Here is a 23,818-nt window from a genome sequence, read left to right as displayed (position 1 = left end):
AGTTTCAGTTGTCAGTTCCTTAAGTATATGTTAAATTGTCTTGATTTTGAATTAAAATTATGAGTAAGATTTTAATTTCATGTCAGCTTACAAAGGAAATGTAACTGTAGTAAAACCTCTTTTGTCTAGAATCTAAGTAACCAGCAAATTCAGATTACTAAACAGTTCATTTTTATACTTTATATATTCTGTTTTTATGAGACAGTCAGCAAACAAGTAATTCTGCAGCTAGAATCCAGTCAGTTACTTTTCTTTCTCTGTTACTGTGTTGAGTGCTAATTTTGGGGAGATTCTAATAGGAATATGCAGCTACTAATATACTCTGGCCAAAGAATAGTATTTCTTTTGAAGTATTTTTAGAGCAACAGTATATATCATTGTTAGGGTAGGAGAGCCAAAGGACACCTTGATAATGTCTTGGCAGATATATCAACTGTGTCAAAATAATAACTCTTTACAAATCAAGTCCTGTGAAAGTCTTAAATTAACAATGAGATTAAACTGTGTTCCCTGATGTCTTCAGTCTGATTTTCGGAGAATATATCTGAATTTTCATGCCTTTTTAATGTGTATTTTCTTGCAGTCTTGGACAGTCTCCATTAAAATATATAAGATAATGTTCTGTAAAGCAGGTCACAGTATTCCTTACCCCTTCTGGTAAACCGGAATTTGTATCATAATGTTTTCTCATTCTTTGTGGGTATCTTTAATTCTATACAGTATCACGGACCTGTTTTCTAGCCTAGTAAGAAAAATTAGCTGGACAGTTGCCAATTATGGAAAACAATGGAATTGTATATGATACAATATTAGAAGCCTAAATAATTTTCACCTGTCAGTTTAACAAGCACATTATTAAAGTATGTAGCTTTTTAGTTTTCTTTGCATTATCTAATAAGTAGGTAAAGACATTGAGAACAGTATAATTTAAGTTAGAATGAGTCACTTGAATTTACCTAGTATCTTAGTTGAGCTGGCAAGTGAACTAATAATCGATTTGGTCAGTCATTTTAGCTTTTTGGATAATGTATCTATTGATTGGTTTTCATATTTTTGCTGCTGGTAGTTCTTTATTGCTCAGCATGATATAGGTTTTAGAATATTTCCTCATTCCATAGATAGCAGATTCTTTCAGGCATATACTGGGAGTTTTGGTTCACCACCATATGTTCCTTAATAGCATTTACAAAATGTAATATGTTGCTTATCCCACCATGTTAAATATTTGTAAATCCCCTGTTCTCAGATACTGAAGAACAGAAATGAGTAAATTTCATATCCTTTGGGTTGCAATGACATTACATATCCTTAGGGTTACAAATTGAAATCAGAGCTGGGTCAGCAGAGTATACTTAGGTCAGTCTACAGAGGATCTCAGAATAAGTCTTAGTTCACCATTATTCTGGAGGTGCCTGTGGTCCTTGGTTTATTGGGAATTATTAAAGAGAATTAAGCATCACTTTGTCAAACTTGGATGGCCTATGCTTTAAGGTTAAACTCAAATGTCTTGACTAAGGAGACCCACAGTTACTTTATTGCTAGAACAAACCTATAGTTTGTTATTCTAATTGTTGTATTCTTTCAGTAGTAAAAGGGAGTGTTGTTATTCATTACTTTGGATGATTTGGGGGCAGACCTCGTTTATTGCCTGCGTGATTTCCCCAGCTAGATTTCTGAGGCCTAGAATGACTGAGTGTGCCTGTAGACCTTCCTTAGGCCTTTTTATACAGGCTGAGCATCCCTAATCTGAAAATCTGAAATTCAAAAAGCTCAAAAATCTGAAACTTTTTGAGTGCTGATATGACATCACAAGTGGAACATTCTATATCTGATCTCATATGACAGGTCACACAAAATGACTGAAAATGTTTCATAAGATTCCCTTCAGGCTATGTGTATAATGTGCATATGAAACATAAATGAATTTTGTGTTTAGACTTGGGTCCCATCCCTGAGATATCTCATTACGTATATGCAAATATTCCAAATCCAAACAAATGTGAAATTTGAAAAACTTCTAATCTCAAGCATTTCACTGATCTGAATCTATATTTCTTGTGGCTGAAAAAAGGCACTGTGTTGGTCTCCAAGAAGAATTAAATAGCATAAAAAGCAGTCTGCTGTTCATGTCTCTCCGTTTCTTAAAAATTAAGCATCTGCTTCGATATCTCATGTTTTCTAAATATGTAACATACTGACCAACCTTGCAAATGAAAGTTTTAGAAGCTCATTTCTATAACTAGTAAAGCATAGGCATAGAATATGAAGAAAATTACCTCCTGGTAATGGTAATTTTTCATTTATCTTTTCTCATGTGCAGTATTTTCCCCCCATTTAGAGTTGTCCCCATATATCTTTCTTTGTTCACAATTTACACTAAGGTAAGAGGGCATAACTATCATTTTTATTGAGCTCTTACTGCGACCACAACTTTGTGTTAAAGCTATATGAATGCACTTCTATGATACCAGACATTCCAGCTCTGATTGATAATTTAATTAGTCAAAAATAATGGTCTATAAATAAAATTTCCGTTTTTACCTAAGAATTTAGATGGCCATGTAGACTATTATTAATTTACTGTATAGCACTATTTACATAGTACATTCTAACCATTTTATGTTTTGTTTAAGGGGAGTAACTATGGATGTTGGTATGACCAAGTTTGAAACCACAACCAAAGTTATTACATTAATGGATGCTCCAGGCCATAAGGACTTCATTCCAAATATGATTACAGGAGCAGCCCAGGTAACTGATATTTTCTTCACGATAGTGTACTGATTGTACTTTATAAAATTTCCTGATGCTGAGGTTACAATTCTAGGATTTTAACTTTTAAAATATTTTAAAATGGAAAGTCTTAACCTTTATCAAGTTTGAACGAGAATACAGCAATATTGTATTTTTCATGATCTTTTTACCTGTACTTTGTAAAATCTTGTTAACTTTCTTACAAAGAAACAAAATGTATAAAAGCTATGAATTTCTTTATCGTAAAAGGAATGGTAAAGGACTTGAGGTATAGCTTCATATTTCCTTTATTGATAAGTTGGCATGAATATTTCAAAATCTGCCTTATGTCTTTCAATATATTCAAGTCCCATATCTTTTTAAAGAGCTTATTTATGCAGAAATAATGAAGCTTGGATATTTTCACCCAGTGGTTTATTTACTTCTTTTATAATATTAAAAAGCATTGCAATTTGTAAATTACATGATTCTTAAGAATGCTACAAAAAATCAAATATAATTTGCAGTCATGCATCCCTTAATGATAAGGATATGTTCTGAGAAGCGAGTTGTTAGGCAGCTTCATCATTTGTGGACATATTAGTGTAATTTACACAAACCTGGATGGTAACATCTATTATACACCTAGACTACATGGAGCCTGTAGCTTCAAGGCTACAAACATGTTTAACATATTACCGTATTGAATACTGTAAGCAGTTGTAACACAGTGGTAATTGTGTATCTAAACTGATCTAAGCATGTTATAGAAAAGGTACAGTAAAAATAGAACATAAAAGATAAAAGATGGTCCACCTGTATAGGGCATTTACCATGAATTGAGCTTGTGGGACTGGAAGTTGCTCTGGATGATTTGGTGGGTGAGTGAGTGGTGAGTGAATGTGAAGGCTTAGGGCATTACTGCACACTACTGTATATTTTACAAACACTGTACACTGAGGCAACACTAAATTTATTTAAGAATATATTTTTCTTTCATAATAAATTAACCTTAGCTTACTGAAGCTTTTTTTACTTTATAAACTTTAAAATTTTTAAACTTTCTGACTCTCTTATAACACTTAGCTTAAAGCACAAACATATTGTATAGCTGTACGAAAATATTTTCTTTCTGTATAGCCTTAGCCCATAAGCAGTTTTAATTTTTTTTTTTTTTTTTTTTTTTTTTTTTAAACTGTTTTTTTGTGAAAAACAAAGACACAAATATGCACATTAGCCTAGGCCTACACAGGATCAGGATCATCAATATCACTGTCTTCCACCTCCACGTCTTGTCCCACTGGAAGGTCTTCAGGGGCAATAACGCGCACGAAGCTGCCATCTTCTATGATAACAATGCCTTCTTCTGGATACCTCTTGAAGGACCTGCTTGAGGCTGTTTTACAGTTAACTTATTTTTTAATAAATGCAAGGAATGTATTTTAAAATAATTATAAAGTGAAAAATAGTACATGAACCACTATCATAGTTATTATTGTTATAAACTACTGTACATAATTGCATATGCCATATTCTTTTATATAATTGGCAGCACAGATTTGTTTATACCAGTATCATCACAGATACATGAGTAATACATGGTGCTGTGACATTGTGGCAGCTACGACATCACTAGGCAATGGGGGTTTTTCAGCTCTATTACAATTTTAATGTGGGACTACCATCGTATGTGCGGTCCATGGCTCACCAAAACATCATTGTGCCGCACATCACAGTAACTCTAAATGATTAAAGCAATGAAAATAGCACTGCATATGTAGGGCATTGATTTCTTTCATAATGGATGGTTACTGGAAAACAGGAAGAGTTAAAATAATTTGGTTCTGTAACACGGCAAAAGTGTGACTTCAAGCAATTAACCATTTTCTGGGTTCCACTCATTAAAAGAGTAATTTTTTGAGGCAGAGTCTCACTCTGTAGCCCAGGCTGAAGTGCAGTGGCACAATCACCAATCCCTGCATCTGCAACCTCCCAGACTCAAGTGAGCCTGTCACCCTAGCCTCCTGAGTACCTGGGCCTGCAGGCCTGTGCCACCATGCCTGGCTAATTTTTAAATTTTTTGTAGAGACGGGATCTCACTGTATTGCCCAGGCTGGCCTTAAAATCCTGGGCTCAAGCAGTCCTCCCACCTCAGCCTCCCAAACTGTTGGGATTACAGGTGTGAGCCACTGTGCCCAGCCAAAAAGAGAATTTTAAGATAAACATTTGTCAACCAAAAAGGATACTGTATGAATATATTATATATGAAGATAAATGAGAAATTATTTGATTCCATTTTAGAAAGTTGATTTGTAATTTTAGAATATTAATTCAAGATTCATGGACTGAATGTGATAAAAGATTGAAATAAAGTAATTATCACTGTTAATTGAGTATCGAATATGGGCCAGACACTATATTAGGTGTTATATGCATTTAGTTTAATATAATCTTTATAACAACTCTATGAAGTATATATTGTCACCATTTTAAATTAGTATGCAATCATCCCTCCATATGCATTGGTTCTGCATTTGTGGATTCAGTCAACTGTGGATAAAAATATTTGGGGGGGTGGTGGAATTCCACAAAGTTCCGAAAAGCAAAATTTGAATTTGCTGCATGCTGAATACTGTGTTGAATCTATGCAAGTGAAGTGAAGTGACGTGTAGGCATTGTATTAGACGTTGCACATCATCTAGAGATAATTTAAAGTGTGCGAGGGGAAGTGTATAGGCTATATGCAAAGACTACCCCTTTTGTATAAGGGACTTAAGCATTCATAGATTTTGGTATCTGTGGGGGTTGGAAGGTCTGGAACCAATCCCTCACTGTTACTGAAGGAAACTGTACTTCTCATTGCATTTACCAAAGAATACAGTATAGTTTTGATTTTTCTTTATATGTGTATATGTATGTGTGTGTGTGTGTGTGTGTGTGTGTGTGTGTATGTGTGTCTGCGAGTTGAATGCTGGCTATGTATCAAGCACTGTGATAGGCAGTCTGGGAATACAATGTCTACAAAGACTGATAGTTTAATGGGAGAGACAAACACCAGAACAAGCAGTTATAGTAAAAATGCTTTTGAATTCTAGGACCTTAGAGCCATAGTTATTATAAAGATTGTTTATTCCAGGCCCAGGTGTGGAGGCTCATGCCTATAATCCCAACACTTTGGGAGGCTGAGGTGGGCAGATCACTTGAACCCAGGAGTTCAGGACCAGCCTGGGCAACATGGCAAAACCTTATCTCTACTAACAATACAAAAAAGTTAGCTGGATGTGGTGGCAGGTGCCTGTAGTCTCACTTACTCAGGAAGCTGAGCTGGGGAAGTTGAGGCTGCAGTGAGCTGTGACTGAAGGGAGTGAGACCCTGCCTCAAAAACAAAAATCATTTATTTCCAACACTTTCTGGAATTATGGTAGGAAAGGATTTTAGAGATCATCTAATTGAATTCCATTATGTAACAAATAAAGAGACTCAAAGATGTTAAGTAACTTGCCCAGTGTGCAAAATATTGCAGTAGGCTTTGGGAACACGAAACATACAAAGCATCTCCCTCGCCTCAGGGAAATCACAGTGTGGAAGATGAGATGTGAAGATGAAAGGCTAACAGTTGCACTCCAGGAAGAACAGAGAAGATACACATTATGAGGAGAGATCACTTTATTCTGCTTGATCTTCAGAGGCTTCCTTGAAAATGTGTAGTAGGCATTTGGATTCCCAAAGACAAGAGTTATTGCCTAGAAATAACATTAATACAGAAATTGCCCAGTAATTTTTTTGGCGATCGTAATAGGAAGATTAGGTAGAACATTTGTGGCCTTAGGCATCTTAATACCAGTTCAATGAATTTCACATTTTAACCTAAGAAGGTAAATAGAGTTTTACAGTTATTATGAAAACCTAATGAGAAAAAGATTTTCAATTACTGAGACTAGGACTTGGAAGTTCAGGTCTGAATGTTTTATATAAACTATATTTATCCCCTAGTGATTCTGTGAAGTAAGTACATTGATAACCCAGACAGGTTAGACAACTTGCCTGAGACGTGGAGAGCAGTTACTGACTACAAGTATTCGTGAAAGAGCCAATTTTCAAATTGATTGCTTCCGTTTGTACTCTTATCTAAGAATCCTTGATCAAAAGAGCTGGATCTCATTGAGGAAATTAGTGTTCAGCTTTATAAAATATGACGGATTGGAAGTGAAGACTGCACTTAAGAGTAGAGACAAAGCAGGAGTATTTAGGTACAAGTAAAAGGAAATGGGAATAGTGTAAATTGCCCCACCAGACCAAGTATATGGATGGTACTTCAATTTATTTATTTATTTTTATTTATTTTTTTTGAGAAGGAGTCTTGCTCTGTCTCCCAAGCTGGAGTGCAGTGGTGCGATCTTGGCCCACTGCAACCTCCACCTCCTGGGTTCAAGCAATTCTCCTGTCTCCTGAGAAGCTAGGACTACAGGTGCATGCCACCACGGCTGGCTAATTTTTGTATTTTTAGTAGAGACGGGGTTTCATCATATTGGTCAGGCTGGTCTCGAACTCCTGACCTCGTGATATGCCCGCGTCGGCCTCCCAAAGTGCTGGGATTATAGGCGTGAGCCCCCCAGCCCGGCCAGATACTTCACTTTAAATTGTAATGTTCTATTCTGAGAAAGTATCTGAGACATTCTTGACATATTTTATGACCATTTGTTTTCCTTATGGTGAGGATTATATATTACATGTGAAATTATTATTATTATTATTATTATTATTTTGAGACAAAGTCTTGCTCTGTCACCAGGCGCCAGGCTGGAGTGCAGTTTTGTGATCTCAGCTCACTGCAACCTCCGCCTCCCGGGTTCAAGCAATTCTCCTGCCTCAGCCTCCTAAGTAGCTGGGACTACAGGTGTGCACCACCACGCCCAGCTAATTTTTGTATTTTATTTTAGTACTTTATTTTAGTAGAGATGGGTTTCACTATGTTGGCTGGGATGATCTCGATCTCTTGACCTCGTGATCTGCCCGCCTTGGCCTCCCAAAGTGCTGGGATTACAGGCGTAAGCCACCGCACCCGGCTGAAATTCTTTAAAAACTGGACAGCACAGTCATTCGGGAAGCAACACAAAAATAAGCTGTTGTGGACCCTGTTCTGACCAGAAAGCAGGAGAACTTAATGATGTGGATGGAATATAAGAGGACCCTGAGAGAAAGGGATTATCGTTAACAGCCTCTAGATAGCTAGAGGGGAATGCCACATGTAGTCACTGTTTCCTGGATTACGTAAAAGTGGATTTCTGTGACAAACAGGTACAAAGCAAAAGCTGTAAAAGAGAAAATAAAAGAGTGTTCTTTAAAAAATGCCCCTACAGTGCATTGACAGAAATAATTGATAAGAATGAAAAGGAGGAACACTTATGGTTGCACAAATTGTCTGTTGCACATTTTAAAAGGCTGGATCCACATGATGTGGCATCAACACAAAAGAATAGTGGGAACCTATAAAGTTGGTTTCAATAAGGCTAACAAAGAAAGTGAGCTAAGCTAAGGTTAGCTTGCTTCTTTTATGGCGTGTGTAATTTGAGTCTGAAAGAAATGTCTTTCTGATTCACAAGATGGTCCACAAAGGTTAGAAAACTTTGTTATACAAGGCTCTTTTTCAATAGCTGTAGAGGATGAATACACTGCTTTTTGATAATTCATTTATTTGCAGTTTTTCTTCATTCTAAATAATATTCTGATGAATATCTTTGTAAATCTATGCTTACTTCTCTGGGATATATTCCTAGAGGTAGAATTGATGGGAGGTAAAATATTCATAATTTTTAAGTTCTTGATACTTTTCATGAAAACGCCCCCTGGAAGGCTGTGCACCTACAGTCCTATCAGCAATATTTGAGAATGTCCTTCTTGCTTACAGCAAATAATTTTGTCTTTTAAACCTTTAACAACGGAGCAGAGGAATATGCCAATGTGTTTTTAATTTACTTTTTAAAAAGTTTTGGTTTCTACTGAATTTGAATTTTTTTCATGTTTGTTGACCATTTATATTTCTTTAGCAAATAGCTTGCGTGTATCCTTTAAAGCTATGTCTTCTTGTTTTCTGTTTTTTTGGGGGTTTTTTTGGTAAAGACTCTATAGAGATTATAACTTTTACCTTACATGTTACAAATATTTGTCCCTTTTTGTTTTTTGAGACAGTCTTGTTCTGTTGCCCAAGCTGGAGTGCAGTGGCGCCATCTTGGCTCACTGCAACCTCTGCCTCCCAGGTTCAAGTGATATTCATACCTTAGCTTCCCAAGTAGCTGGGACTACCGGTGTGTGCCACCACACGTGGCTAATTTTTGTATTTTTTGCAGAGATGGGGTTTTACAGTATTGGCTAGGCTGGTCTGAAACTCCTGACGTCAGATGATCTGCCTGCCTTAGCCTCCCTCCAAAAGTGCTGGGATTACAATTGTGAGCCACTGTGCCCAGCTGCTGTTTACTTATGTTTTTAATTTTATTTGTTTTTCCACCATTGCTTAGATATTTTAATTGTTGTATAATCAGATATGGACATTTTTTCTTGTTCTTCATGTCATTACTTTTGGTGATTTTTTAATCCTAAAATTTAATCCATCTTTGGGAGTCTTTTGTTTGATTTGCTTTAGTGGCGGTAGTTAGAGTCTTCCTTAAAATATCTGATTAACATAATTAATTGAATAATCTGTCCTTTAAATTAAAATGCTGAAATATTATTTCTGGTTTCAATTATTTTTCTTTTTTAGGCAGATGTAGCTGTTTTAGTTGTAGATGCCAGCAGGGGAGAGTTTGAAGCTGGATTTGAGACTGGAGGACAAACACGAGAGCATGGACTCTTGGTCCGTTCTCTGGGAGTGACGCAGCTTGCAGTTGCAGTTAATAAAATGGATCAGGTATTTAAGGGCTTTGTGAGGATTTTTTTTAAGATGCTAATTAAGGTGTTATTCTGCTCATATGGATGACCTCAAATGTGACTAGTATGTATTTTGTTAGTCAATTGCCATGTTTTTAAAAATAAATTCTCTGTTCTCATCTTAAATAAATGAGATGTTAGTAATTTTTAAGCAAGAAAATGTCTTCTTATTTTCAAAATTAATTTTTAAAACCTAAAAATTGTTTTAAATTATAAAACAATACATGTTTATTTTAGTGGAGTAAAGTATAAAAATCAGAAATAAACCTATATTTCCAATTCTCCTTCCCACCCAGCAACTTATAACATTTCATTTTATATATTCATCCAATTTTTAAAAATAATCTTTTTATTTACAACATTGGGTTATCTGTTTTATTCTGCTTTTTTAAAAAAGATAATTTTCTTGTCTTGTGCATGTTTCCAGGTAATTAATAATCCTTGGATAAAGAGGATGCTGTTTTAATGGCTCTATTCTATTTTAAAGATATAATTTATTAAACATCTACTTTTGAACATTTCCTCTGTGTGTATTTAGAAATGGTTCATTCCATGGAAGTTTCTGGGCCTAAGGGAATATACCTTTTAAGATTTGCTGAACCTTTTAAGATTCGATGTTTAAAATGCCTTTGAGCAAAATTTTAGTTATTTACTCCTGGCACATACGGTGTATTTATTTTCCTTAATCCTTATCAACACTGCTGTTATTATAAAATTGTTTTCCCAATTTATATATAAAATATGATTCGTCTTTTTAAAAAAATTTACTCCTCTGTGAATGTTAGTATGTAAATATATTCTGTATATTTACAATTTGTTTTTTCTTTTGGGAATTATTTATATAATTTGCTCTTTTTTGGAACTGTATTTTTTTCTTATCAATTTGTAAACATTATTTATTAAAGATATCACCCCTCTATCCTCTCTTAGATATCTTTCCCAATTTGTTACTTTACTTTTTGTTTATGGTATATTTTGGATATATACTCAACTTTATAAATAGTTCCTTTTGACTTCTGTCTTTATGCTTATGTGTTTTCTCTTTTTTGAGATGGAGTCTTGCTCTGTTGCCCAGGCTAGAGTGCTGTGGTGCCATCATAGCTTACTGCAGCCTCGTTTCCTGGGCTCAAGCAATCCTCCTATGTCAGTCTCACTAGTAGCTGGGACTACAGGTGTGTATCATCATGCCTTGCTAATTTTTAGTTTTTTGGAGCGATAGTGTCTCTCTGTGTTGCCCAGGCTGGACTGGAACTCCTGGCTCAAGCTGTCTTCTTGCCACAGCCTCTCAAAGTGCTAGGATTACAGGTGTGGGTCACTGCACCCAACCTACTTAGGTATTTTCTTACCCTGGGATCTGATTCACTTACATTTGCTATTAGCTCCTTTATGGTATTATTAGTATATGTACTTTTAATTTTTTCCCAGCATTTGACCATGAAAAATTTCAAATATAAAGAAAAGTTGAAAGAATTTTACAGTAAGCACCCATATTACACCCACTTACTAAGACTCTGCCTCTTACTTGATCACATGTTGGTTTCTCTGTCTACTTCTTTATTCATCCATTAATCCATTTCTTTGGCATGCATTTCCCTGTAAGTTGCAGACCCCTAAATACTGCAGTGACATGTCATTATCTAGAGTTCATATTACATATACTTTTTTAGTCTTTTTTGCTTGAGGGGAGTGCTAATAATTTTATTTTATTCTAACAGTTGGCCTAAGCAAAAGGGAGTAAAATACTCACTTTTCCACCCTAGATTTGAAATCACTTTGAGCATATATAAAAAATTCTAAATGTACTGGAGATTATTTCTAGGCTTTCTCTTTTAGGGAAAATTACTTTTAAATTGTATTAGTGTCAAGATCTGATATTCTGTGTTTTGATTTTAATAGATTTTGTATTTATATTTTATATAGTCGATTATTTATATTTCATTGCAGAAATTTAAATTTTATGTATCATGTTCTGAAGCATAGTTTTAAAAATAAATTGGATCTTTATCAGGTTAATTGGCAACAAGAAAGATTTCAAGAGATTACTGGAAAACTTGGGCACTTTCTTAAGCAAGCAGGTTTCAAGGTAAGATCATTTTAAATTTATTTGTTATTCCTTTCCTTAAGTCATGAGAGGAAAAACTAATACTTTGATATTCTTATTAAATTTGTTTAATTCTCTTTGCTTTATTTCCTCTTGTATATCCTGTATATAATATATTCTTTGGATTGTTTCACCTTAGAAAATTGCATATGTTTAACGTTCGGGTTCATTTTTACATAAGCAAAATACTTATATCCTACCTATTAAATTAGATGGTATAGGTTTAGGGAGGTCATAGAGGAATGTGGAAATGATAGGGAGGAATTTGTCTAACAGGCATATGTAATACCGAATGCTTGAATGTTTTGGAATAAATTTGCAAGTTTCCCAAAATCAAAAGTTGAAAATTATTGAATCAGATAACTTTGGAGCTGTAGTTCTATGATTTCTATTACCTTTTAAAAAATACGTGGTTGCTTTTGCAAACTTGGTACAGTTATGGTAATGGTGAATCTTTTAAGTTTTTAAAAAATGTGTTAAGTTTCATAAGTCAATCTTTTTAATAGGAGAGTGACGTAGCTTTTATTCCTACAAGTGGTCTCAGTGGTGAAAATCTAATCACAAGATCTCAGTCAAGTGAACTCACAAAATGGTATAAAGGACTGTGTTTATTAGAACAGATTGGTGAGTATACTGCCATTCTAGCTTTACTGCATTATAAACTTGATATTAATTATTATTTAGAGTTCTTTATGGGAGATAGTCACATGTATGAAAAAGCATAGAATTTGTAGTCAGAGGAACTAAGTTGCCTGTTTTGTCCACATATGCAATACTTAACCTGTTAGCTCTGTTTTCCTCAATGAATGAAGCTAGTGCCTGCCTTACGTATCTCATAGAGTATTGTTGAAATTAAATGAGATTAACATTCATTTTATAAACTGCAAAGTATTACTGGTTGAATATCCCTTATCTGAAATGTTTGGGACTAGAAGTGTTTGGATTTTATATTTTTTTGGATTTTGGAATATTTACATTATACTTACCATTTGAGCAGCCCAAATTCAAAAATCTGAAATTCAAAATGCTCCAATGAGCATTTTCTTTGAGCATCATATTGGTGCTCAAAAAGTTTCAGATTTTGGAGTATTTCAAATTTCAGAATTTTGGATTTGGATGCTCAAAACAGTAAGTATAATGCAAATATTCCAGAATCTGAAAAACTTCTGGTCCCAAGCATTTTGGATAAAGGGTACTCAACCTATAAGTTCATATTAGTGACAGTTCATTTGCTATTAGTAATATTAAAAAGTAGTTATTTTCAGGGAGAAGTGGGATTATAATGAGTTTATTGAGGTGAGTCAAAAATTTAATTTTAAATTAAACCTTGCCTTTTGCATTTTTTTCCAGATTCCTTTAAGCCTCCCCAGCGATCTATTGACAAGCCTTTTAGATTATGTGTAGCCGATGTTTTCAAAGGTAAGTGCTACCTCCGCAGTGCTTCTTCAGTAGAGCCCCCATTTCCCCATTCCCTCCTGACCTTTCCTGGACTAAGTTATGATAGTATATTGCCTTCAGAGTCTCTCTTCTTCATGCCCAAGTAAGGACCACTGTCAATCTTAAAATGCACAGTTTTAGTCACTTAGCTTCCCTGTCCAGGAAAACCTTCAGTTTACTTACCATTTCTTGTCTTTTCAAGCATAAGAAAACCTTTTGTCTTTACAACTTCATAGTTTTTTTCCTACCATTAGATTGCTTTAGCTTTCAAGTTCTTCAACCAACTGGGTTTTTCATTGTTTCTTAAACACACCGGATGTGTTTATTTCCACATGTCTATCCATGCTTCCCTGTCGTGTCGTTCTTTCCCTTTACTTGTCCATTTCCTACCTATCTGTAGCCGTCCGGGTCCAGTTAGGAGTTAGATACACATAGGTGAAATGGGAAATATAATATAAAGAATTATTGACTATGATGAAAATGCAGCTAAAAGATATACAGAAACTTTATAGGTAGGCCTGAGGAAGGACCAGCTTAGAGCAGGTTCAGACCTTGCTGGAAGAGATGATGTATTAAATGCCCAAGAATATACCTAACTTAATATAGGCAAGATCCTATATAGAAAACTATAAAATGGAAATAACAGTGTAAAACCTCAATAAATAAAAGGATATAAGATTTATCTATTAGAATAATAAAAACTGTAAGGATGTCATTTGTTCTCTAAATCTCCATTGTCACAGAGTCGGCAATGCAGAGTGGATCTAGAACTGAGCAGCAAACTGATAACTGGCGTGCTTACCTGCGCACATGCCCTGATGCATCCCTCTGTATTCTCTCTATCCTCTGTCATTGTACTTTCGTGCAGCATTATAATTTTTTCTGTGCTATTTATCCTACTTACATTGTGAACTCCTTGAAGGGAAGTACTATCTCTTCTTTATCTATACCTGCAGCCCTAGCCCAGTGCCTGACACATAATACATTTAATATATGAATTAAAAATGAATGAATGAATGAATGTGCTTTGAAAAAATCATGTAATGAAATTGAAATTTGTCATTATCATTATTAGCTTCCAGTGTTCTAGTAATAGAGGAAATATGCTAATGGTTTCCAGAATGCCCGTTGTTTATCAAGAATACAAGAGCTGGTTACTTTTCTTTTATTAACAGTGTTTGCTGACTGTACTTTCTCACTTCCCGTTCCCCATTCAGGCTGCTTCCTGGCTTCTTCCTACGCTGCTTTCCTGAGTGTGTTCCTCCTGAGGTCATGAAATGACCTCTTGGTTGCCAAAGTCAAACACACTTTCAATTCTGTCTTACTTGAATTTGGCATTGGTTCTGATGCTGGTAGCCACATCCACCTAGAAACTTTCCTCCCTTGGTTTCTGTGACCTGCTTTCTTCCGTTAACTTGCCTGGTTCTCTGACGTCTGTGTATCTTCTCTATGGGCTCCTCATTCTCTGTCTCTTACACAGTGTTCTGCTGCCTCAGTCCTCTTTTTACTCTGCAAGCTCCTTTTGAACTGACATCCATGAGTTTCTCTACTTCTGCATCTTGATGCTTTCCAAATCTGTATCTCTAACCCAAACCTTTTGCTCATTCTCCACACACTTGTACATCTCTCCTGGGAATGTGTTCTTTTGGGGGTACCATTCTCATGGAATGTTGTGTGATTGGTCCCCACTGGAATGCAACTTCTGCATGTGTATGTCTCATAGACACTTCAGATTTACCAAGCCTAAAATGGATCTTGTCTTTAGTTTCATATCTCACAGTTAATGCATCATCATCTCAGATTTTCCACTTTCTGTCATTCTTCACTTTCCTTACCACTCCAAACTTGTTATTCCTTATTCCCAAATTCTTGAGTTTATTTCTTTCTGTAGTAATAGTAAGTGTGTGCATTTGTATCAGCTTCTACTCTAACACAGAAATACCTCTGTTCACAATGTTTGCTGGTTTCCTATTACTTAACTGCAGGATGAAATTTAAACCCTAAGTGTGATTTGTGAGGCCCTTTTATTATTTCTCCCTTGCCTATCTCTGTTGCCTCCTGTCTTGCCTTTTCTTCATCATTCTGTGTGGTCCCCTCCCCACAGCCCCCAAAAGTGACAAATGGCTCTTAGCACATCCTTTATTTGGTTATGCCTTTGCACACAGTTTCCTGGGGCAGCAATGTCTCCCCTTTTCTCCCTACCCATACATACAAGCTACCTAAAAAACACTTATTCCTTCTTCAAAGTGCCCAGATTTCTGTTCCCACTATCATGGATTCTTTGGTACACCTTTCTGTTTCTATCGTACATTTTAAATAGCGTTTGTCTCAGGACAATGTAATTGTTTTCATCTTTCTCTTTACTAGTATAATATCTTTATGGGCAAGGACTTATATTTTTATTTTTTCATCCCCCGAGTTTAGTATAATGTCTGGTACTCAAATACTTATTATTTCTCAATAAATATTTGAGAAAGGAATGAACCTCTATTTTTTGTAATATGAGTACTTTTATTTCCAAAAAAGAGTAAAATATATGCCATATTTAGTAGAGATGTTAACTCTGAAATGATTATTATTTAATGTCTGTTGAACTACTAGTTTTATATGACTACTTAGGAACTAAGTATAGTTAGTAATATTAATCATCAGATGACATTGCTGTATGAATCATAAGATTTTGGTATGTTTTGCAGATCAGGGATCTGGATTTTGCATAACTGGTAAAATTGAAGCTGGTTATATTCAAGCTGGTGACCGACTACTGGCAATGCCTCCTAATGAAACTTGTACTGTAAAAGGTATTTATCTGCAAGATGCTTTTGCTAAATAAGCCTTAAGTTGAGACAGCAAATTTTTAAAAAGTGGTTCAGTTACCACTCCAAAGCAAGTACCGTCTTACCGAAATTGTAACTGACTGTCAAACTGATACTAACTGTTGAAGATGAAAATGTGAAAACATTAAACGATTTTTTTCTGTTGTGACTGTGTATGTATATATATTTACATATCACATTCTAACTGTGGTAGCATTCTATTTTTGACACTGATTAGAGTAGACTGGTTAGGATTTAACCAGATATGTGTGGATACCTCACAGATACATTTGAAATAATATTCTGTAGCAGAAATTAAATCTAGTCCCAGCCTGACCCTAACCAGTCAGTAGCAAAGCAGCCTGCTACAGTCTGTTACTTTGAAATGTGTATTTCAGAATAACTATAAATTAACACCTTTGGTCATGTTTATGCCAAAAATGTATGTTTATTTTATAGGAAGATGTAAGCAAGGTTCAAATGCAGAAAAAAAACAATGTTGAAAGGAGAAATTGAGTAGTAAATTGCCACAGTCACTGTTTCTGCACATAGACCTAATTTTTTTTTATAGTGACTGATAATTATTTCTGTCTTCTAATACATACATACAGACATACATATTTATGTATGTGAATACATTTTATATGTTACATGTATATGTATGTATATTATTATTTTCCAAATTTTGACTAAAGCTTTATAATTCTATACCTCTTTTATTCCGGCTTACCATTAAGCCTCTGACTTGTGAAGATCTGTTTTATACTATAAAATAACATTATTTGTAACCATTTTAAGCTGAAGTATAGCCTATTGGAAATATAAAAATTGTTTAGATTTTAGTATTTTTCCCTGTTACTATTAATCTATAGTTCATATCTAGAGTTGTACCTGACTGATTTATAAATTTGAATGTATATTTTGCTTGAATTATTATACTGTCTTTAAAAGAAGATTTCTTGAAAAGTTAAAAAATTAATGAATATCTATTGAAGTTACATGGTTTAACCTACATTTAAAGATGAGTAAGGGAATGAAAACTGGTTATTTCCATTTGACCTTTTTTTTCCTGCCCACTAGGGATCATGAAATTTCTGTTTTGACAGAAAGTAACATGCACTTTAAAAATAGTGTCATTTTCTATAGATCTGTTCATTGTGTGCAAGTACAGCCCTCTGCATTTGTTTTATAAAGTGACAAGAGTTATAATAATTTTGAAACACTATGTTTTTGATGTGCTAATGATCATTTTTGAGAACAATAATTTTTTTTTATGATCGTGCCATGAGTTAAAACATGATCCTAAAGTTATCACAGACCTAAGATTGACTCCCTTGTAACCTCCAAAATCCTTAGTCACCTCTGAAAGTCTCACATTCTTTACCCCCCTCTTCTTTATACTTTCCACACAGAGAAACTAGAAGCATTATCTTTAATCAGCGTTTGTTAAGAGAGAAGTCTTATCAGAAGCCCCAGGGAAGAACCGCCCTAATCCTTGAGAGCCAGTCTTTTAACTTAAACTGACAAGTTCTCAGTCCTCAATTTCTCACCTTACTGCTTTTGCTTCGGTTTTAGGTTCTTGAATACACTCTTCTGTATAAACATTTTTAGGTACTACTGTGGCTCTCCGACTAGTACTGTCCCAAAAAAAAACTTGACTGAATCTACTACCAACAAATAGAAATTCTAAATTCCGTTTCTACTTTATTAACATGTCAAACTCATGGAGTATTAAAAAAGAGCTTCTTTTTGTAATGTTTGTCCCATGAGAAAAGTTTATTTTTATAATTGTTACATGTGGAATAGTGTAACCTGATTGAGGGAAAGAAGTACCAGATAATGTTAAGTACCTTTGGAAAATTTTATACTTGTAGTCTGAAACGTCTACAAATTTTTAAGCCAAAGGCAATCTCTATTATATGTAAATATCTAGCTTCTGTTTTCAGTTCCATATTTCATAGCAAAACTCAGATAGGGTCATTCTAAATTTACATTTTAAAACTAAATATAGTTAGTTGATATTTAACAAACATTCCTTAATAGCACAATTGCTAACATGTTTGGGAAGAAGAATCTCTGATACTTGAAGAAAATTATACCTTCTTTTCTCAAATTAATGCACATGTGCACATACATGACATTTCGCATAAAATTCTAGATTGTCTCAGAGATCTTAAAGTTATCCTTGAGCCCCCTAAAAGTCAGAAACTCTCCTTGCTGCATAGGAAATGAGTATTTTAAGAAAAATATGGGTGGATTATAATTTACTAAGAACATGTCAGTCAAGAGCTATCCACGGTGGTTGACCTACACATTCTCTTTGTGAAGAGAATTTGGAAAGGAACTTAATCCATAAATGTATTTCATAAAATCAGAAAATGCGAGATATATTTTAAAAGCCTTTGGATAAGGTAGCTGAGTGTTGCTTTTGGGAACTGCTCTCTACGACTACCTTCAGGACTATGTCTAGGTAAATAGATGTATATCTCCAGATATACAGCAACACCTAGGATCATTTTTAAATTTTCTTATCACTATTTCCTTAATGTTTTTCTTTTTATATAACCAGTCATTAGTACGCAGATCTTTCTCTGGGAAGAAGTTCTTTTTAAGCCAGGAGCAGTTAAAAGGCCTGCTGAGAACGCCATCTGAAATTCTTACCTAGTGTACATGTCCCATAGGTTACTTGGAAAACAAGGATTACTTGTTTAAGTGGTTGTCTAATTAAAAGCAAAATTCAAAAGAAGAAAATACTGCTAGACATCTTCTTCAGTCCCATGTTTTATGTCATTTTGAATAATTTGAACTGTTTGTCTGTATCCATTAATATATCATTCAAATATTTGAATGAGGCCTGTTTAATGACTATACCAATTGTGTCAATGAGTTTAAAAACCTTGATTAAATAAGCAGAAGTCAGCCTTTTATGGGCAAATACAAGTCTCTTTATGTTTAGGGTGGTATTCTAGGAGAATCAGTTCTAGAGGAAGTGTGTTTTCCTCAACGCTCACAGTTATATTTCTTACTCTCAATCCATTCATATTGAAAATGATGAATAGTGACTGATGAAGCACAAATCAGCCAAACTCTGTTGGTTGTTATGGTTTGATATCGAGGTGTTTCACTATGCGCTTTGGTTCTTACTCATTTCCAGGAATCACTTTGCATGATGAACCTGTCGACTGGGCAGCAGCAGGCGATCATGTTAGTCTTACTTTGGTTGGGATGGATATCATCAAAATCAAGTGAGTGAGAAAATGAGTTTAAGCAACTGTTATCTTCATATAGGACCTCACCTCTAAACACATACATTTTGCAGTCTGCTAGTTCAATTTTGAATTTCATTTGACCAAAAATAGACAATTGTGGAAATGTAAGCAAACCTACTTAAAATTTGAATTAATACATGTCAGTCCCACATACTTGGCATGTGCTTCGAGTGAAAGCTCTAATGTGTAAAAATGATATAAGGTTTAAAGCCATGGTTTAACTCCGAAGGGAATATTTAGAAAAAGTCCCTAATTTACTTAATTGTTTTACTTTCCTTGTAAATGGTTTTGAGGTCTTTCTATTTGATGTAAATTTCTCCGCCAACTACCTTTCTATTTCTTCTCTTTTTGTTCTTACAGTGTTGGCTGTGTATTTTGCGGCCCCAAAGAACCCATTAAAGCTTGCACTCGTTTCAGAGCCCGAATCCTCATCTTTAATATTGAAATTCCTATCACTAAAGGATTTCCCGTAAGTTCCAAATGTTTTATTGTTCCTATTTTTATAAATTCAAAGTAACTTTATCCTAAAAGTGATAACTTTCTTTACAAGTGGTGAACTATGTTTATTTTCAGTTAACATCTTATTGCTATAATCCAGAAAAACTTTAAATTGTAATTAGAAAATCATTTTTATTTTGTTTTTTATTTTGATCCTTGAGACTGAGGACTTTTTAAAAGGCATTGAAAAGATATTTCGTAACAAATAGGATACAAAGTAATGATAATAAAATTTATCCAGAGAAAAATGGCAGACACATTTTCACTGTGTTCTAAAGTTTACCCAAGTTTTTTAGGTTGAATCTTTCTGGGTTTCCATTTTGTTTAATATGTCGATTTGCAGTTTTTCTGATGATAAAAGTAATAGATTGTTTAGAAAATTTTGGAAAACACATAAAAACATGGAAAATAAAAATGTTGTATACTTGCATAATACCTAAATATGTATCTTTACATGTCAGTGTTTTTAATGTAATCGTATTATCCACCCAGTATGTGTATATATACTGATATGTATTGGGTGTATTCTGGGGATCCTAGACATACAGTAAACTTCAGTGGTGCTGAGGCAACACATTCAGACCCTGAATGCTGTAAGGTTGGTTTGCCAGCATCATTGGAACATATGCATTTTATGTGAAGAGGGAGATTTTATACAATAATGTTACTTACCTTGAAAAGTTGTTACTTGTGAATAGTCTGGATTTTCTGTTTTATGTGTAATTGTTTTGAGATATTTGGGACTATACTCTTAGAGTTTGGTATCTTGCTTTTGTCATACGACAGATGGCCATTTTCCCATTAGAATTTTTTTTTTTCTGATTAGCTCATATAGTACAGATTCTGCATGACAATAACTGTTTCTCCATGATGTTTCTACCATTTGATGCATATTTGAAATAAAAGTAAGACTTTTTTAAGTTAGCGATAGTGGTTTAGAGGTTGGCAATACATTTATTTGGATCATTTATACTTATACACCTATATCTGAGATAACCATGTACTTTATAGTTCTTTGTAATTATTTCTATATTAATTTGATCATGTAAAATTGTATTTTAAGGTATTATTTAAGTGCTTTACTTTCATAATTATATTCCATTTCTTCCATACACTAAAACAGAAATAAAAGCTTTTTTTTTTTTAAATGCTATTGTTGAAGATACTTAAATATTCAGAATTCATATATTGATCATCAATTAACAACAAGTTAACTGCTGTGAGCAAATGGAACTCATTCATAGAAAGCAGTATGTTCTATGGGGCAAAGAAGAGGTTGGTTACGGCATGTTTTTACTCATGCAATGATAATATTTGCCAGTGGAGAGTTAGAGAGGTCAAGAGGTCAGTAGTTACTTTGAATAGTAATACTGTCTTCCTCACTATGGTAGTTTCTTAAAGATAATCACGAATTGCAAGTTTTTCAGTGTTCCTTAGAAGATTCTGCAGGCATATATTAATTCAGAAACACCCGGATCAAATTTGTTTCAGAAAGAATGATCATATTTTATCAATCTACTTCCTATGGGAGAAAAACTTCAAAAAAATTTTTTTAAGCAAAGGTGTTTTCTAAGCTATTAAAATTTTACTATTTAGGGACTAATTCCATAATACTATGTTAATATATTTAAATTTCACCTATTTTATATGGGAAGCTATATTTTTTAATATATTTTTAAATTTCAATAGCTTTTGGGGTACAAGTGGTTTTTTCCTTTATTTTTTAAAATTTGTCAATTTTCTTTTTACTTCTTTTTACCAACTAGTGGGTTTTTATTACATGGATAAATTATATAATGGTGAAGTCTCAGCTTTTAGTGCACCCATCACCCAAGTAGTATACATAGTACCCAAGATGCAAGTTTTTTTTTATCTTTCATCCCTCTCAAGCCCTCTCTGCTACTGAGTCTCCAGTGTCTCCTATACTATTCCGTATGTCTTTGTGTACCCATAGTTTAGCTCCCACTTTTAAATGAGCACATACGCTACTTGATTTTTCATTCCTGAGTTATTTCACTTAGAATAATGTCCTCCAGCTCTATCCAAGTTGCTGTAAAACACCCTATCTCTACCCTTTGTATGGCCAAGTAGTACTCCATGTTGTATACATACGTTTTCTCTATCCACTCATTGGTTGATGAGCACTTAGGTTGAAGTCCAGTCTATTTTTTCCTTTGCTGCCTTTGTTTTTGGCATATTACCCAAGAAATCATTGCCAAATCCAGTGTCAGAAAGCTTTTTGTGCTATGTTTTCTTCTAAGAGTTTTGTTGTTTTTACTTTTATATTTAGGTCGTTGATCCATTGTCATTTAATTTTTGTACATATGTAAGGTAGTGTCTCATCTTCATTGTTTTGTGTGTGGATATCCAATTTTCCCAGCACCATGAGTTGAAAAGACTGTTCTTTCCCCTATTGAATGGACTTGGTACCCTTGTTGAAAACCAATTGTCTATATATTTGTTAATATTTTAAAAATACAGGTTACCTAGAAAATTAAGGAAAATAATTTTTTTTGGCCACTTAACAGATTATATAGCCCATTTGAGTTTATAAAACACTAGGTAATAAGATTCTCATAACCTTACATGAAATATAGAATCCTAGACTTTACCTGAAACCCTTTAGGCCAATGGTTTTAGAATTCAGAAAGCATGAAAGTTACATAATAGAAGAGACCAACACTCTAAAATCAAAATATTAATGTTTCTGTACCAAAACTTATTAACATTAACTGAGATAAATAAGATCTATACATTACCTCACTTCAGGTCTGGTTTTGCACTTAAATGGCCTTGTTACAGGCTTAGGAAAAAACTTTAGATTTTCAGTCTTTTGGAACTGGGGAATTGCAGATAAGTGATTGTGGACCTGTATTAGTATGGTTCTCATTTACAGAAAAGGAATGAGAGGTTGTGCCATGTAAATAATATGTGGTTAAGCCAGGATTCCTTATTCATTACTTTTACTCTGAAATTGAGTACTTTTTTTCCCTATTACACTATGCTGCACATTGCTTTGAATTATAGATGACTTTGGTTAAATATAATATGAATTAAAATGTTGAGATAGTGTACAGTCACTTCTCTTTGTTATTTTCATGTAATATTTTGTTTGAGCTACTATTTGTAAGATGCTGAGGAGATAAAAAGAAATATAAGACCTAACTTTGGCTGGGTGCGGTGCGGTGGCTTATGCCTGTATTCTCATCACTTTGGAAGGCTGAGGATCACGAGGTCAAGAGATGGAGACCATCCTGGCCAACATGGTGAAACTTCGTCTCTACTAAAAATACAAAAATTAGCTGGGCATGGTGGTGCGTGCCTGTAGTCCCAGCTACATGGGAGGCTGAGGCAGGACAATCGCTTGAACCCAGGAGTCAGAGATGGCAGTGAGCCAAGATCCTACCAATGTCCAGCCTGGGGACACAGCGAGACTCCGTCTCAAAAAAACAAATGAACAAAAAAAAGACCTACCTTCATGCTGCCACACCCATCCTTTGTCCACCCTGATTTTACCTGGAATCCACACATAGCTCACCAAGGGTAGAAAAAACATAATTAGGTTTGTGTGCTTCTGTTCTTTCAAATTTGGCCATGGAGACTGGTTCCAGTTCCTTAGTTGAACCGTGGCTCAGTTAAGTGAATTCCACTTGCTCACCTAAGTTGTTTGCTACAAACGAAATGTTTCTTAGATATTTAGACTTATATTTATGTCACATTGGTACTGGTTAAGACCTGAATCCTTTGAATGCACAGAGGCGTTTCTCACCACTTTGCCATGCACTGTGGCAAGTTTTTCACCTCCAATAGTCAGTTTTTAATTCTTTTGGGATCTTTCCAGTTCTGACTCCTCAAATGTCATTGAAAAAGAAAACCACTTTGTCCTTTTGGAGTAATGGAGGCTCAGCTGTGTATTTTTTTTTTTTTTTTTTTTTTTTGAGACGGAGTTTCGCTCAAGTTACCCAGGCTGGAGTGCAATGGCGTGATCTCGGCTCATTGCAACCTCCGCCTCCTGGGTTCAGGCAATTCTCCTGCCTCAG

At 34.6% G+C, this 23,818-nt stretch overlaps 1 protein-coding gene across 1 annotated transcript in view; it reads left to right on the top strand.

Annotated features, from left to right (window-relative positions):
* Positions 1-23,818, top strand: part of HBS1L (HBS1 like translational GTPase) — an 81,873-nt gene that overhangs the window by 50,874 nt on the left and 7,181 nt on the right. The window contains exons 7-14 of the mRNA XM_017518145.2: positions 2,634-2,751; positions 9,491-9,637; positions 11,666-11,740; positions 12,265-12,382; positions 13,109-13,177; positions 15,892-15,996; positions 19,166-19,256; positions 19,641-19,749. Of these exons, the coding sequence (XP_017373634.1) occupies positions 2,634-2,751; positions 9,491-9,637; positions 11,666-11,740; positions 12,265-12,382; positions 13,109-13,177; positions 15,892-15,996; positions 19,166-19,256; positions 19,641-19,749 (832 nt within the window). The remainder of the gene's footprint in view (positions 1-2,633; positions 2,752-9,490; positions 9,638-11,665; positions 11,741-12,264; positions 12,383-13,108; positions 13,178-15,891; positions 15,997-19,165; positions 19,257-19,640; positions 19,750-23,818) is intronic.

Source organism: Cebus imitator, unplaced genomic scaffold (genome assembly GCF_001604975.1).
Source record: "Cebus imitator isolate Cc_AM_T3 unplaced genomic scaffold, Cebus_imitator-1.0 Scaffold659, whole genome shotgun sequence".
NCBI lineage: Eukaryota > Metazoa > Chordata > Mammalia > Primates > Cebidae > Cebus > Cebus imitator.
Note: the sequence above shows the minus strand (reverse complement) of the source record. Positions and strands in the feature narration are given on the sequence as shown.